This window comes from Erpetoichthys calabaricus, chromosome 17 (genome assembly GCF_900747795.2).
Source record: "Erpetoichthys calabaricus chromosome 17, fErpCal1.3, whole genome shotgun sequence".
Lineage (NCBI taxonomy): Eukaryota > Metazoa > Chordata > Cladistia > Polypteriformes > Polypteridae > Erpetoichthys > Erpetoichthys calabaricus.
The window spans coordinates 3,086,729-3,102,902 of NC_041410.2; the positions used below are offsets into that span (position 1 = coordinate 3,086,729).

The 16,174-nt window shown below is 41.5% G+C and overlaps 1 protein-coding gene across 2 annotated transcripts in view; it reads left to right on the forward strand.

Moving 5' to 3' along the window:
- LOC114668258 (upstream stimulatory factor 2-like) overlaps window positions 1-16,174 on the forward strand; it is a 72,704-nt gene that overhangs the window by 12,465 nt on the left and 44,065 nt on the right. For both annotated transcript variants that reach the window (XM_028823936.2, XM_028823937.2), the window contains exon 2: window positions 11,746-11,792. In XM_028823936.2, coding sequence (XP_028679769.1) covers window positions 11,746-11,792 — 47 coding nt within the window. The remainder of the gene's footprint in view (window positions 1-11,745; window positions 11,793-16,174) is intronic.

A 16,174-nucleotide genomic window follows, 5' to 3' on the forward strand; every position in this document is an offset into this window, starting at 1 on the left:
TGGTCGTCCGCGCATGTCCGATGAAATGGAGAAAGCTGTGCATTCAGTAACTAGGGACCAGCTGACTCGTGTGTGGCAAGAAATGGTCTACCGTTGTGATGTTTGTTGTGCTACACATGGTGCTCAAGTTAGGACCAAAGTTTGAACTTTCCTTTCTCTAGTGATGTGCGGAATGTGTTTCTGTCTTATACAGTTTGTTTGAAATCTGCTCTTTCATTTTATGTTTCAGCTTTATGGATTTTTTTTTTTTCTAACTGTAGTTAAATTAGTTACTTAAAACTCGGCAATATAGTTTAACACCATCTTCATAGAAATATACGAGGGACTTTCAAAAAGGTTCTGCAGTTTTTTTTTTTTTTTTTAACTCTATTAAGAATGTCAAAAACAAATTTCAGCTCCCGTCTACATAGTCACCTTCGTTTTCAATGCAATTTTCCCAGCGTCGTACCAACTTTTTAATGCCCAATTACTACTCCTCCTGCCCGCCTTCACCGTTTCCAATGAAAATCTAAAAGTGTGGAAACTTTTTGAACGTCCCTCGTATATTCCACAGTGCTGAATGCGTAATGGAATGCAGAGCCACCATTTTAAATATTGTTGATTGTGTTTCAAATATGGTTGTGTGTTTCATTCACACGTGATCAATTGGTGCAGATAGGAGCGGTGCAATTGTCAGTGTTACTGGCACTGAGGGTTCTCGTGGAGCGCAAATGCAAATCTCGGCAGAGTTTCTTTGCAGCTTTTGTTGATTTTCATAAAGTGTTGGAGTCAGTTGATCGAGCTGCCCTTGTGGGACATCTTGAGACTTTGCAGGATCCCCCTGAAGTTGCTGGATATCCTGGCCGGCCTGTACACTGGTACTGTGAGTGCTGTGCAGAGTGGAGGCACAACCTATTGCTTTTTTTCCAGTTGATTCTGGGGTCCGTCAGGGGTGTGTTCTGCTCCTACTCTGTTCATTGGGTGTTGGGCAGAGTCATGGGGTCCAGCAGCTGTGGGGCATCTGTTGGTGCAGATCTTGACTGATCTTGACTTTGATGATGCTGTGATCTTCAATGGAGGCTTTGATGGGGGCTCTCGAGAGACTGAGTGAGGAGTGTGAGGGTCTGGGCTTGCGAGGGTCCTGATAAAAACCAACATCAGGCCTTTAATGGCCTCTTGGACACGGCCATCAGCAGTGTGTCTGTCTGCAGAGAGAGTGTCGACTTCGTCGTTGAGAGGTTTACTGACCTCGGCAGTGACATCCATGTTTTCATATGAAGACAGTAGACGGATTGGGTCAGCATGGGGGGGTTGTGAGGTCGCTGGAAAGGGGTGTGTTGTGCTCCCCATAAATCTGCAAAAGGACGAAGGTCCAAGTCTTTATAGTCCTGGTGCTCCCTGTTTGTGAGACATGGACACTATCCAGTGACCTGAGAAAAAGACTGGACTCCTTCATGTGTGTCTCTTCAGAGGGTCCCTGGGTCCTGCTGGTCTGACTTTGTGTTGCTCATAGAGTTCCGAATGAGGCACATGACCTGCACTGTGAGGGATTGTCAGTTACAGTACTACGGCCATGTGGCGCGATTCCCCATTGTTGAGGACCCGAGTAGCTGGACCAGGCCAAGGGGAGATGCCCATGTAACACCTGGCTGTGGCAGATAGAGGGTCATTTCCCATGCCAGGTGTTTTGTTGTATGGTGTATGTGACAACGCGTTGTACCAGTGCATGTTCCCCAGCTTGACCCGAGTTGAATGTTCCTCCGTTCAGTGCTGTTGTTTGGTGTTCATTTTTTAGTACCAGTAAATCTGCCTTGCCCCCCAGTGCCAGCTGGGATAGGCTACAGCACGCCTGCAAACCCAGGTCTGGATTAAGCAGGTTAGAGAATGACATGACTGATCAATATATGACAGGTATTAACCCTTTCGGCCCTGGATTTTCTGTTTTTATGGGAAAAATTTTATTTTGAGATATTCTACCCTGTGGGGTGTCTAGGAAGCTCAAAAATGAAAAACTAAAATACAATAGCTGCCAAACACTTCAATCTTCTTGAGGAAATAAAATTGAAAGTGGAGCTATGTACTATGTGGGGCGTACAGTCCAGAAGCGTCCATTTTTTACTTCCGTGTTTCGCGGACTGTATGCCGGTCTCTCCAGTCTACGCTAATAGTAGCACGCACCCGGTTCCAACAGCTGCAAACGTATGTACCTGTGCTTTACAAAAACGGCTGCATATATATGTACTTGTAATAGGTGGAAAGGGAACAGCAGAAATTAGAAAAGCAAACGTACAGCAATAAATAAACGATGAAAGGATTGTGCCAGCGATATCCTAGGAGTTCCTGTTGTTATGGAATTGCTTTGGAAGAAGATGTTGCAGCTTTTCTTTTTATTGGAAGCTATGCATGATGAGGTCACAACATACCCCATCGTCTGGCAATCCGTCCAACAAGCCATCAGTGCGTCCATTTGCTAAGCCTGCATCTTCTATCCGAGTATCGTGGGCATAGAACGTAGTGATTAAAAATAGAATATATGCAAATTAAAAGAAAACACTACCAGAGAGAAGGTGCCATGGCGTAAAGCAGACACAAAAGATCTTGTGAATGTCGGAACAGATTGTTGTGGAAGCAAGTGACTGAATGGAACGGAAAACGATGGTGTGAAATACGTGAAACTTAAGTGGTAGGCGCCCTATTGTCGTCAATATGGCTGGAAAAGCAATCGGGAGTGGCACAGCACAATGAAAAGGCTCATCTCATCTGGAAACGAGGGGTGGAAATGTTAGCACTTTTTGTGTTCACTTTATCCGACGGTGCGTTTAACCCCTTATTTACAATTATATAAAAAAAGAAATTATTTGTGTTTTTGCTGACAAGCAGATGCTAAATTAAGCGGAAGGGTCTAGCTGCTGTCTGCAATACCTATGACATAGATCAGGTAATGCCCACAACGTCAGTCACAAAATGCCCTTTGACTGAGATAACCCTCCTACGAGTGTAACGGGGCCCTAATGCTAATCATAGTCTGACGTGATGGGCGTTTCGTGATGTTGGGGCGTTACATGACCGACCTCATAGGTACTGCGGTCTGCAATGACACTCTGTTGAAATTAAGTGGAGATTGTTTATTTGAATAGAGCACACAAGCAAACAATAAGCTAAGTATTTTTATCTGACCACAACTTACCTCAAATTTGGACAATTTCTCGAAATTAGTAGCTAAAATCCACGTGCACGGTCATGCCAACACTTCGCTTCCATCAGGCGGATGTAGTTTCCACCACGACTGCTAGATGGCATGACCAGTGCCTCCAATACAATCCTTGGTACGCATCGATCAGCATTGGCGGGATACATACGCCACCTCAGCTGCATTCAGGCCCGAAGCAATTTTGCAACAATCGTCTACAAGAGGTTAAGAAGGTGGGCAAATTTTTTTTTTCTTCTTTCATGACAGACCCTGTAACACTCCTCTTAAGAAAGCAAGCAGAAATAAATCTGATGTGACAAAGTGGATTTCTGCATCATCCAATTCCAGGATAAAACCAGAATAAAACAGTAGACACCAGTAACGGCACACTGCTATAACGATATCGTGCAGTGAATACACTTGACTTACAGTTTTCATTCTCTTTTTCTGTACGTTTATCATTTGTTTGCTCAGAGGTTGATGTGCTTGCCGCTTCCTGAGCAGCTCTTGTTTTCTCCACCCTAGCGTCCCACTGCTTCTCTTCTTTCGTTAGCATCTTTTCACGTTACAACTGATCAAGTCAGTGTTTTTGTGTTGCAATTACTTAGTACATTTTTAAAAAATTTTCACTTAAGCTGGCACTTAAGTTTTCAATCTGCCTGAAGAATGATTTAAGATATGAAGAGGTAGAGGAAGTGACGGCGAAGGTGGTAGGAATGAGAGCGGCGCCCGTACGCATGCACCACACGGCTACCCAGCTGGCCGCCGCCGAGAGCTGATTCTACAATAAAATAAAATCAGGAATAACATTAGAGGTCAATCATCACCCCGAAAGCGAATAGTCGAGACTTGATTTTACTGTATAATTTCTGGTATTTTATAGTGTCGGTCGAATGCGGAAAACTCACGCTATTGGTCTAAGAGATTATGATATGCTAACGCCCACCTGAGAGAGTAACCACGGAGCACACGGCCTTTTCTTTTCTGTGTATTGTGCCTACGTGACCACACGGTAATACCCGCACTATTCCGAAGCGACATTTGCACTGTTGTGTGTTTTGTGTATCTCACACCCTCATACTCCTTTATTGGAAGAGCATCCCTTATCTACGATTGAGCGTTCGATCAGATGAAAATATGAAGCTGGTTTTAAATTAAAAGTCATTGAAGTGGCGAAAGAAATTGGGAACTGCGCTGCTGCAACAAAATTCATTGTGTCTGAGAAACTGGGGAGAGATTGGAGGAAGCAAGAGGATATAAAAAGAAAAAACTAAATTAAGTGTCGTATTTTTGAACAGGCGTATAAGTCGGGGTCTGATTTTATGAATGATTTTTTGGGTTTCAAGACCAGACTTATACACAAGTATATACGGTAGATAAACTTTATGCGCAGTGGTAGTGCTACTGCTTTGTAGTAAGGAGACTGTGGAAGATTGTGTGTTCGCTTCCCGGTTCCTCCCTGTGTGGATAGCGCTTTGAGTATTGAGAAAAGCACTATATAAATGTATGAATTATTATTATTATTATTATTAAGGGGAAATTCAGATGCATACAGCAGCAGAAAACATAAGAAAAAAATGATACTGACTCGCTGGACAAATAATACAGCCAATCAATCAATCGATAATGAAATAAATGTATATTGTGCAGAAGTTTCAAAATGAACATTACAGAGTATGCTGGGTTGAAGCATTGAAATGTCTGATAGCAGCGGGCAGAAAAGACCCCCAGAGGCACTTCTTAGCATACCGAGGTGGAATGAGCCTTGTGGTTGAAAGTGCTCCAAGAGAACAGCGCCTTCTGGAGGGGATGGAGGAGGTTTTTCATGTTGGCTTCCAGATTTGACACCATCCTCTTCTCCATAACGGCTTCCAGTGTGTCCAGGGTCAGCCCCGTGATGGAGTGGGCTTTCCTGATAATCTGTCTGTAAAGAGTGATCAGGGTTTGCAACGCCATCACCAACCCTCGGTTCTGTACACTGACTCATCGAATTACTGTATGGCAAGTCCAGTAACGGAATTTGTTAGGTGGTGTGGTTGAACGGTTTGGAGCTACTCATACGTGGTTACATCAAAAGAAGTGCTTGGTGGGCCTAATTCAGGGATGCCGTCACTCGTATGTCACATCCTACTTTTTCAGACTGAAACCAAGATATTTGGATTTTACGTGACCTGTCATAACTCTGTTCTGTACCCGCTGTTCACTTTTATTCGCTTCATCAAGACAAAGACGAACAGATTTCATAACCACACTCATCCACACGCTGTGACCACCTTGAACTTGAGAATCTCCTACGCTAATCCGATATTCAGTATATGTCAGCATGTGCTTGTGTTAAATAGGTTGTGTGGGGCTCATCCGACGCTGGTTGCCGTTGTCCTTATGTTATGTGTTTGTATTGATGTTTTATCTGAAGGGGCTTCACCAAGTCAAGTTCCATGAAACTGATATTAGAGATGTGCTAAATAAAGCACACAATCTCACAGTTGTACATTTTGGATTATTTCCATTTTCAAGTTGGCTACGACTAAGTGAGTGTGAGTGTGGGTGTGAGTGGGAGCCCTCCCTTTAGTGAACTGGTGTCTTGCCCAGGGTTGTTTCTTGTCGTATGCCTCGTCCTTTTTACCCATAACCCTAAACTGATTAATAGAATCAAAAAAAGGAGTGAAAGGATTTGAATGTTATGATCCTGAGATTGCTATAGTGTAGACCCCACAAATGTAAAGGCCCACTCACAGAGCGACGACTTTCCCTTGCCTCCTTCTATATGTTGTATCCTTCCCAGTGCAGGTTATACTACTGCTAGGCCTGGCTGCCCGGGACATGGTGGGCAAAGCAGCTAATGACTCCTTGACCTCATGGATGTGATCAGGGAAAGTAACTGTGTCATTGATCCGCCTTACTAGCTTCTGACTTTACCAAAAGTCCCGAGTAGTGATGGGGGCAAAGTTAATGGTGACAGAATTATAGGTCGGTGACATTTGGTAGTGGCTGTCATTTGGGTGAAGGTTTTCCGATTAATTTCCTCTTTAAGGGGTATCCTCAGATTCTGAGGTTTTGGAGTGAGGAAATACTTGGCCTTTGGACTTGTATTTCAAAGTGAGTCAACAACTCTATTAATACACAAACAGGAAAATTACAATTTATTAATAAATGCAAGAAGTGTAAGAGGAGTACATGGTGTGTAATAAAGTATCTGTCTGTCTCATAATTTCTCCCATTCGTCAGTTTATTGAAGCCACTTGATTTGAGTTTAAGGCTGTAGGGAGCTGGAGCCTGTGCTAACAGCAACAAGTGTGGGGCAGGAAGCAAACCCCGAAGGACTGTCAGCCCACCACCGGGCAAAATATATAAACATAAGATGAAGTGAGTGGGGCATGATGCATACAGTCATCTTCTTATGTTTGTTTAATTGTTTTTTTAAGCTTATAGGATCTTGTGAGCCGTGTTCTTATCCATCCATCCATCCATTTTCCAACCCACTGAATCCGAACACAGGGTCACGGGGGTCTGCTGGAGCCAATCCCAGCCAACACAGGGCACAAGGCAGGAATCAATCCCGGGCAGGGTGCCAACCCACCGCAGGACACACACAAACACACCCACACACCAAGCACACACTAGGGCCAATTTAGAATCGCCAATCCACCTAACCTGCATGTCTTTGGACTGTGGGAGGAAACCGGAGCGCCCGGAGGAAACCCACACAGACACGGGGAGAACATGCAAACTCCACACAGGGAGGACCCGGGAAGCGAACCCAGGTCCCCAGGTCTCCCAACTGCGAGGCAGCAGCGCTACCCACTGCGCCACCGTGCCGCCCCTGTTCTTATCCAGTTCAGTGTTAAAAGTAGACAGTGATTACAGGGCTCTCTGGTTTTATCAGCTGAGCAAGGTTTGGTTTTATTTAGTCTTTTGCAAACTTATTAATTGCCCAAGGAGCTTTCTCACTCGTTCTCTTTCTTTCCCCCTCTCCCTTCATCTGTCTTACTCATTCACACTTTAAGTCTGAATGACGTCAAGAGAGTCCGCTGGGACAGAAGGAGAAAACGCTTGTACAAAGAAGATGAAAATGACTTTTTTGTTTCCTAATTAGATAGATAGATAAAGCTGCAAGGACAATCATTTTATCTATTATATAGTGTCTTTATCTATCTATCATAATAAAAGCCCCTGTACTCACATTAGTAGGTCTGATTCCACTTTCATACCATCACAATTAAGAAATGGAAAATCTCACAAATCCCATCAAGTCTCTCAGGTCGTGGATGGTTTCCTTTTTTGATGCCTGGGCTACTGACCAAGAGGAGCTCAAGTAGGTGTCACAGATGTAGGCTTGATATATTTTACTGTGCCTACTGATGAGATAGATGTGCTGGTATGCTTAATATTACTAACTGTACTTGTCGTTTATAATTGCACAGAAGACAGTTTTTCTGTAGCTGCCAGCTTAGCTAAAAGGTTTTATCACACCATTATTAGGAAATATAAATTCACAGGTGCAAGGGAGACCATTGAAGGAGGCTTCATGTTTTTTGTAATGGAGCTAAAAAAAAGTGGGCGTGTCCACTGAGCTTGTGCATTCATTATAATATATGCAAATTAGGACAGGCAATTTGCTCTACAGGAGGTTCATTTAATTAAGGCACATTAACAAGTGGGTGAGGCCACATTATTATATTCTATCTATCTATCATATAGTGCCTTTCATATCTCTATCTATCTATCTATCTATCTACAGTCCTGTGAAAAACTTGACCCCAAGAATTTTTTTTAAACATGCAGCATGTGGACATACAAAGATTTGATGTTCTAATTTAAATAATATAGTTACATAAACATAATATAATAGAAAAAAAAAATGAAAATTTGACTTTGCAGTCCATCCATCCATCCATTTTCCAACCCGCTGAATCCGAACACAGGGTCACGGGGGTCTGCTGGAGCCAATCCCACCCAACATAGGGTGCAAGGCAGGAAACAAACCCCGGCCAGGGTGCCAGCCCACTGCAGGACTTTGCAATCATTTATTCAAAGAAAAATAAACAGGTTTGGTATTTCCCTGGGGGTGGGGGTGGGGGGGGGCTCTGACAGCTGGTATTGCCCCCTTAAGCTGGCATCTCCACTAACCATCAAGTAGTCTCTGATATCGACTGGGTGAAAGTATTTCCCCACACCTCCATGCTGTTTCAACTCTGTGATGTTTGAGGAGTGTCTTGCGTCCACAAATTCCCCCACAGCATCCTGATGGATTTCAAGTGCAGGCTTTTACCGGGACATTCTAGAACCCTCCATTTCTTTCTCTTCAGCCATTCCTTGGTAGATGTATTACTGTGTTACTTGTCATGTTGCACGGCCCATTTTTGGTTGAGCTGCAGTCTTCTGACACACAATCTCACATTATCCTCCATGAAACACTCCCAGTGGATTCTGTGATGGTGAGCTGCCTTGGCCCTGATGCAGCAGTGGACCCAAACCATAACATTTCCACCACCCTGCTTTACAATTGGTATTTGGTTCTTCTCATCAAATGTTGTCTTTGTTTTTTTTTATTGTTTTCGTCAAACATGTCTTCTTGTACTGTGGCCTAATACCTCTATCTTTACTTAGGTGTTCATCCACAAACTTTAATGTTGGTGTGATGTTCTTTCTGGACAGCACATGCTTCCTCCTGGCACATCTCTCAATGCAGATGTCATTTGTGCCGTCACTTTGACATCAACAGTGGCGAGAGGTTACCTGAAGGTCCAGTGAAGAAATTCAGGACTTCTTAGAGACGTTTTTCAGCATCTTGTGTTCTGGTCTTAGGCTGAATTTGCTGGGACAGTCTGACCTGTCCACATTGGCAGTTGTTTGAAATCTTCTCCACTAGTAAACTGGTACATGATCTTCCAGACAGTGGAATGGTTGATTCCAGTTGTTGGGAGATGTTTTGAAATCCTTTCCCCGTTACTTGTAGACATCTAGAACTGTGTTTCTGAAGGCCTCAGACACTCTTTTGATTTAGGGGAGGTGAAAACACACACACACCAACAACAACAGAGCAAACCCAACTAAATCTCAGAGTTTTAAATAACACGAGATCCTCTCTAATGATGTTCTGATCGTCTGCACCTGATCTTGACTTTAGGTATTTCAGGTAGTGATAAATGTACGGGTGAATTTACTTTTTCCTCATGCAAAATTTGTATTTTGTTTATTTAAATTATGCAATGGACAACAAAATGTAAATGTGGCATGATGTTTATTATAGTACTAGCTGTGTAAGCCTGTGCTGGAAAAAGCCCAGGCTCCTAGAAACTATGGAAATCGTCAGAAAAAAACTTGAAATGCAGAGTCTGCGGTTTTGCTTTACGGATGTGCTCACCCCCTTTGTCTATCAGCGGCTAAGCGAGTTTCCCTCTCGTTTGTCTTTCCTCAGCGGTCCCACTTTGGTGACGGAGTCACTTTCTTTTAGCTTCATGCTGTAGCCTCGTCCGTCTTTCTTCTTCTGACTCATTAACTTGGGGGGCCACCTTGTCGGCTCTTTGAACTTCATGCTGTAGCCTTGCACTTCCAGGCCGGCCAGAGAGTCAGTGAGACACACACACTTCCATGCGTAGACATTTATATATAAGACTAGCTGTAAAAAGACTGGGGTCCTAGAAACTATTAAAATCGTCAGGGGGAAAAAATTTAAATGTAGAGAAGTAAGGAAAGTGGAAGTAACTTCTCTGGGCGTCTCTCTCCTAGGAGGTTTCATTTTGCCGACGTGCTTGCATCACTTGTGTATTAGCGGCGGGAGGAAAAGTAAAAGGGATACTGTTTTGCTGATGTTAGCAGCTAAGCGACTTTGTCTTTCTACGGAGGTTTTGTTTTGCTGACGTTCTCGCCCCGCTTGTGCTATTAGCGGCTAAGCGAGTTTTCTCTTTCCTCAGAGGCGGAGTCCTTACCCCAACTCCACCTCTCACTTCCGGGCCAGACAGACAGACACTTCCACATGTAGACATTTATATATAAAACTAGGGGGCACTGCCTCCTGCTCGCTATGCTCGCCAACACCCGGGTGGGCACCACACGCTAGCCACTTCACGGTTCTGTTGCTCACGTATGGGGAAGCGGATGTACAGTTTAAACATTATTTTCATGGGAATTGTTACATATACATAATAGAACTACGTATTTTACATTACTATGTTTAATTACTCACTGTAAAACGTAATAAATTGAAAGAAAATTATGTTTCATGTTGTGTTAGAGGTATTCATTGCATTATACTTTTTCGTTCTGTTTGGCTTTGAAATTAAAATGCAAAAACTTTTTAAACTTATACCGTAAAACTTCAATAAAACAATATTTGAAATTAACTTTTCGTGATTATTGCTTTGAATTTTGATTCCATATTTGGAGTTACATCATGACAACGCAACATATAACTAACTGCCTGTGAGTGAATTTCGTTTCTTTCCCTCTAATAAATAAGCCAACTTTTTCAAATGTTTGTCCCTGTGATTTGTTAATTGTCTTTGCAAAAGCCTTAATCTTGCATATTGTCATCTTTTTAGTTAGCCAATAAAAGGTGTCATTTTGCTTGACTTTTCACTAAAATTAAATATATAAAACCTTCAGAACATTACAATTGTTTAACGTATAAAGATTCAAATGTCTTGGGATAAAGGAGTTAAGTTTAAGCTAAGGTGCTGCCATCATGTGGAGCTGAAGGGAACTCCATGCAATTTGTTGTAATGCTGTACTAAAATCGGGTGTGTCCAGCACATGGCTCTTGCTACGTAAGGGTTTGGATTTTTAGCAGTATAGTATTGCAGGTCAATATTTTATTATATGAAATTAAATGTTTTGTTACAAAATTCTATTCTCCTTCCCATGGTCCTGAAAAACACAATCATTATCTCATTCTGTAGTGCAAAAATTACTGAAGCGATTTTGCTCAATCAGTAGACTTTTAGCATTTTGCAGTGCTTTTAATTGCACCAGGTTTCACTTGGATGGAGGGATTATATTTTAGCTACTGTGTCCACGGTCTCCCATCTTTATACGCAGAATGATATCACTCTTAAATTGGTTAAATCATGTCCAGGAATGCATTAAAATGTGTGTGTGTATATACAGTATATATATGTTAAACACTCCAAAGTTGGAATTTTGAGCCTGTCACTGAACTTTCCTTATGTGTGTAATTAGTATATGCAGAAGATGATAAACACAGAAAGAAGCTAATGGATTCCTGTCTGTTGATAGCCATGAGAACATCTGAAAATGTACTGTTTGGCACATTTTTTTGTATTTGCTCATGTTGTATAAATAATACTGTATTGTTCTCTTCTCTGTAATGTGCTTTACGATTGTATACGCTGCTATTGGTAATGTGTAAAATAAAGATTGACAGACATGAGGAGAGATCGTTCATTGCATGTTAATCATTTATTGTCTCCTAGTTAACAAGTTGGCTCCTGCAAATGACAAAGATGGAGAATGAAAGCATGAACTTCACAGGCAGTATCAATAAATTTATTGATGTGCCAGACAGCTGTGTGAAAGTTGCTGATATTTATTTGCATCACTCTTGTCTCTTTCAGCCACGAAAAAGGACAAGACTCAGAGGAGGTAGTGCATCTGCAGGAAGGTAAGCATCACCAGCCGGGGGCTCCTTGGTTATCACTCACCCATTTAATTAAAAAAAAAAAAAGTCTGACCAGCGGACCTCCTCAAGGGCCAACCTGCACACATTTGGAGACGTAACACATGATGCTTTGAAGTCATATTTGCTGAGATTACGGTTTACAGCAGTCATTCACGTGATCTCGCTACGGCCGGATTTTGCACTTTGTAGACGGCCAAGTGTCTTGTGATTGTTGCACAAGGAGCCAATGGTGGTGCAGAATTTATCTGTGGGTCATTTGAGCCAAGCGCGTGTTGTTTTTTCTGGGGTGGTAACTGTTTAAGTTGCTTTGGCCTCGGCCCATTGGGTCCAAATCATTGAGAGCAGGAAAAACGTGACTGAAAATCAAATTTTGTCTCCAAATTTAAAAAAAAAAAAAAAAAGATTTAAACACTGCACTTTTAGGAAGAAGGTTTAGAAATCTCTCTATTACCCTAAGTTCTTGTCTATAAGCCGGACTCATGTATTAGCCGGAGACCAAAAATCATACGAATTTTTAAAATAAAATCGTATCATAGATAAGCCGGACTCATGGATAAGCCGAACGTACTATAACCTATAACTAATAGAAGGGAGGGAGGTCAGTGGTCTCACTCGCGCCCATTTAATTTCTTTAAGGGGGGAGAGAGTGTGAGATATTGCCGTCTCTCTCACTCCCCGCATGGCGCGGTTGGAGCGGCCGGAGCGCGTTCTTTCTGCTCTGGGCGTCGCTGAGTCAACACGAGCGCGTAGCGGTCATTTAAATTGTGATTTTATATGTAAGCATATTTAAATATATATCGTGGATTTCTGCGGACAATGGGTCTTTTAATTTCTGGTACATGCTTCCTCAGTTGGTTTGCCCAGTTGATTTCATACAAGGGACGCTATTGGCAGATGGCTGAGAAGCTACCCGGCTTACTGTTCTCTCTCTCTTGTGCTGACTATCTGTGATCCTGACGTATGCGGATTGAGCAGGGGGGCTGTTTGCACACCTAGACGATATGGACGCTCGTCTAAAAATGCTGAAAGATTATCTTCACGTTGCTATCTTTTGTAAAGCTGATTCCTGAAAAGACATGCTGCACAGTGCTTCGCATACTTAAAAGCTCGAAGGGCACGTATTGATTTTTGACTGAAAAACAAACTCTGTCTCTCTCTCTCTTTGTCTGCTCCTGACGGAGGGGGTGTGAGCTGCCGCCTTCAACAGCTTTGTACTGGCGGTGCTTCGCATACTTAAAAGCCAAACAGACATATTGATTTGTTTGCTTGACTCCTTTGAAGAGGAAGATATGTTTGCATTCTTTTAATTGTGAGACGGAACTGTCATCTCTGTCTTGTCATGGAGCACAGTTTAAACTTTTGAAAAAGAGACAAATGTTTGTTTGCAGTGTTTGAATAACGTTCCTGTCTCTCTACAACCTCCTGTGTTTCTGCGCAAATCTGTGACCCAAGCATGACAATATAAAAATAACCATATAAACATATGGTTTCTACTTCGCGGATATTCTTATTTTGCGGGTGGCTCTGGAACGCAACCCCCGCGATGGATGTATAAGCCGGACTTATGTATAAGCCGATATTCTATTTTTTCATTTTCACAACTTTTTTCCTTAGATAAGCCGCGGCTTATTGACAAGAACTTAGGGTATAATAAAAAAAAATCCTGGGTCGAGACGTGACTTTTTTCAGAGAGATACTTTCACATCCCGCAAGATGGGGCTTTGTGCTTAGATATTTAACCAGGCCCGGGGCTGGAAATAAGACAAAGAGTAGATGACAAAGTAGAACGTCGTAAAGAATTCAAAATCGTTGGCGCAATAATGGAAGTACGAAAATTCAAAAGTCTCAAAAAAATGACAGTAAATATCGCATTAGTGCAAAGAAATGGAAATTATTACTCGGTGAAATAATGGAACAGCGAAAAGAGATTGAATATATTGTTCAGATTTAAACTTTAAGTCGGAGACTTGTAGATCGTCTAATTCGTGTTGCCATCAGGGAAAAGTAGAGTTTCTTCAAATGAAGAGGGAATGAATTCTGCAAGAATTAAAAGATTAGTTGTTTGGTGAAAGTGAAATCCACAAACGTGAGAGACAGAGACAGGAAGTGGCTGGCGTGTAGCGAAGGCCTGTGGGGGTTGGCGAGCAAAGTGAGCAGGGGGTGAAGCTCCCTAGTTTAAAAAAAAAAAAATAATAATGTAGACCATTATTCTTTACCTTTTTAAATCATCTTTTCCTTTACAGAGAATGTGTTTAAATGATTTTTAATTTTCTATTAGTATTGAATCCTGTTTTCTGCAGATTTGATTTTAATATCTGGAAAAGGAAAAACAATAATAATCTACATGACTGTATCACAATATTTAGGTGTACACCGATGTCGATTTCCCAAGGCCATTGCTGGTTCCCAATTGTGTTTTTTTTGTTAGTTTTCCTATCTGCCTAAATGGCTGACACCAGACTAGCATATCATACTGTTTATTATTTGATAACTACATAGTGCCCATAAGTGATTTTGCCTGTAAAATGATTATCTCTGTAGAACGAGATGAACTGTAGCGGTTTTGGATAACCTCAATAGGCCTTGTAACGTTTTACAGTAGTAATATCTGCAGCAAGTATTACTTGGATTAAGTGATTTATTTTTGTGGTCGACATTCACATAAAAGACCAACATCAATCCCAAAGTGCTCAAGCTGTGTACAGAAAGGACTAAACCTGAAAGTTTGAAGTTTAAAACTCTTCACTGTACTACTTGTGTGCATAATGGCTGCCAAATTAGCTACCAAGAAGGTTCAAATATTCATATTTGAAAAGGAAATATTTGAGTAAATATGAATTTAGGTCAAAGGTTTTGTGTGTTCAGTGTATGTGTGTGTATTTTTAAGAATAATTTATTATATTTACTTTCTTTGTTTAACCACGGTGCGTCCAACTAGTGCGCTGTTGCGTGAATGAATGCTGCCGCCGCCTTCAGACGAATGTCACAGAACAATGGTTAGGATTTTGTTGGTCATCATTTTATTCGCGTCTAACCAGGAGGAGGCCCCGGGGAAGACCCAGGACATGCTGGAGGGACTATGTCTCTCGGCTGGCATGGGAACGCCTCGGAATTCCCCTGGAAGAGCTGGTAGAAGTGGCCAGGGAGAGGAAAGTCTGGGCATCTCTGCTCAAGCTGCTGCCACCGCGACCCAATCTCGGATAAACTGAAGAGGATGGATGGATCATTTTATTCTGTTTGAATGGAAAGAGATATATGGCCACTAAAGTGAAAAATGAAATAATGGAAACTCTAACTTGCAGGACTGCTTAACAAAGTTTTAAGACAAAATTTTTAATAGGCTCAGAGTATTAAGAAGGAGATTTTGGTAACTCCTACATTAGCTAATTCTGTAAAACACATCAAACGGATATCAAGATGAATGAAAATGTATATGTTTCCATCACACATACTGTATTATTGCAGTTTAGCATTTCTAAGGCGGTCTTTTAATGAAATCTGGATCAACATCTTTAAAGGAATACTTGTTTTAAATAGATTTTTTTTTATGTCACTTACCCCATGTACTTGTGTAGTGGTCGCCAAGAAAATTTTTAATCTTGTGTTTTCATGCAGAATGGAATCCAATAGTAACTAATGCTGTTAAACAGTAAGCAATGTGAAAAATGTTATTAGGGGGGAAAACCAAACTCCACTGTTACTTGTATTGCATAATTCACGTACAAAATACATGCTTTTTTGCTAAAATATTGTTAAAAGAGTCACTTCTGGAATAATACATTTATTTCTGTTGCACGTTTTCATACAAATGCTGTAGCTCAAAGTGCTTTACAAGATGAAGAAAGAAAAATATATAAATAAGATTAGACAATGCTAAGTAACGAAGAGTAACGTAAGGTCCAATGGCCAGGGAGGACAGAAAAAACGAAAAACAAAATCTGCAGGGGTTCCAAGGCCGCGAGACCACCTGGCCAGCCCCCACTGGGATTCTACCTAACATACAACACAAAACTAAAGCCTCAATGGGGGGGGGGCACTTTTTAAATTGAAAATGGTAATCTTGACCAACTAAAGGGGGGGGGGGGGGTGACGGGTCATCAGTTGATAAAAGGACTTGCATGAGGCTTTAGTTTCCTGTTTATGATTTACAGACGTATTTCAGAGGTTATTATTTAATGATGTTTTGAGAATGTGACTGGATAATGAACATGTGGATTATGGAATACGAGTAATGCAAGGTTTTTATTTTTATGCCATAAACTTTATTTCTCTCCATTCTGCATGAAAATGATGGTAATTTTCTCAGCCATCACTACAAACCACAAAGGGTAAGTAAGATATAAAAAATGATTTTTTGGTGAAGT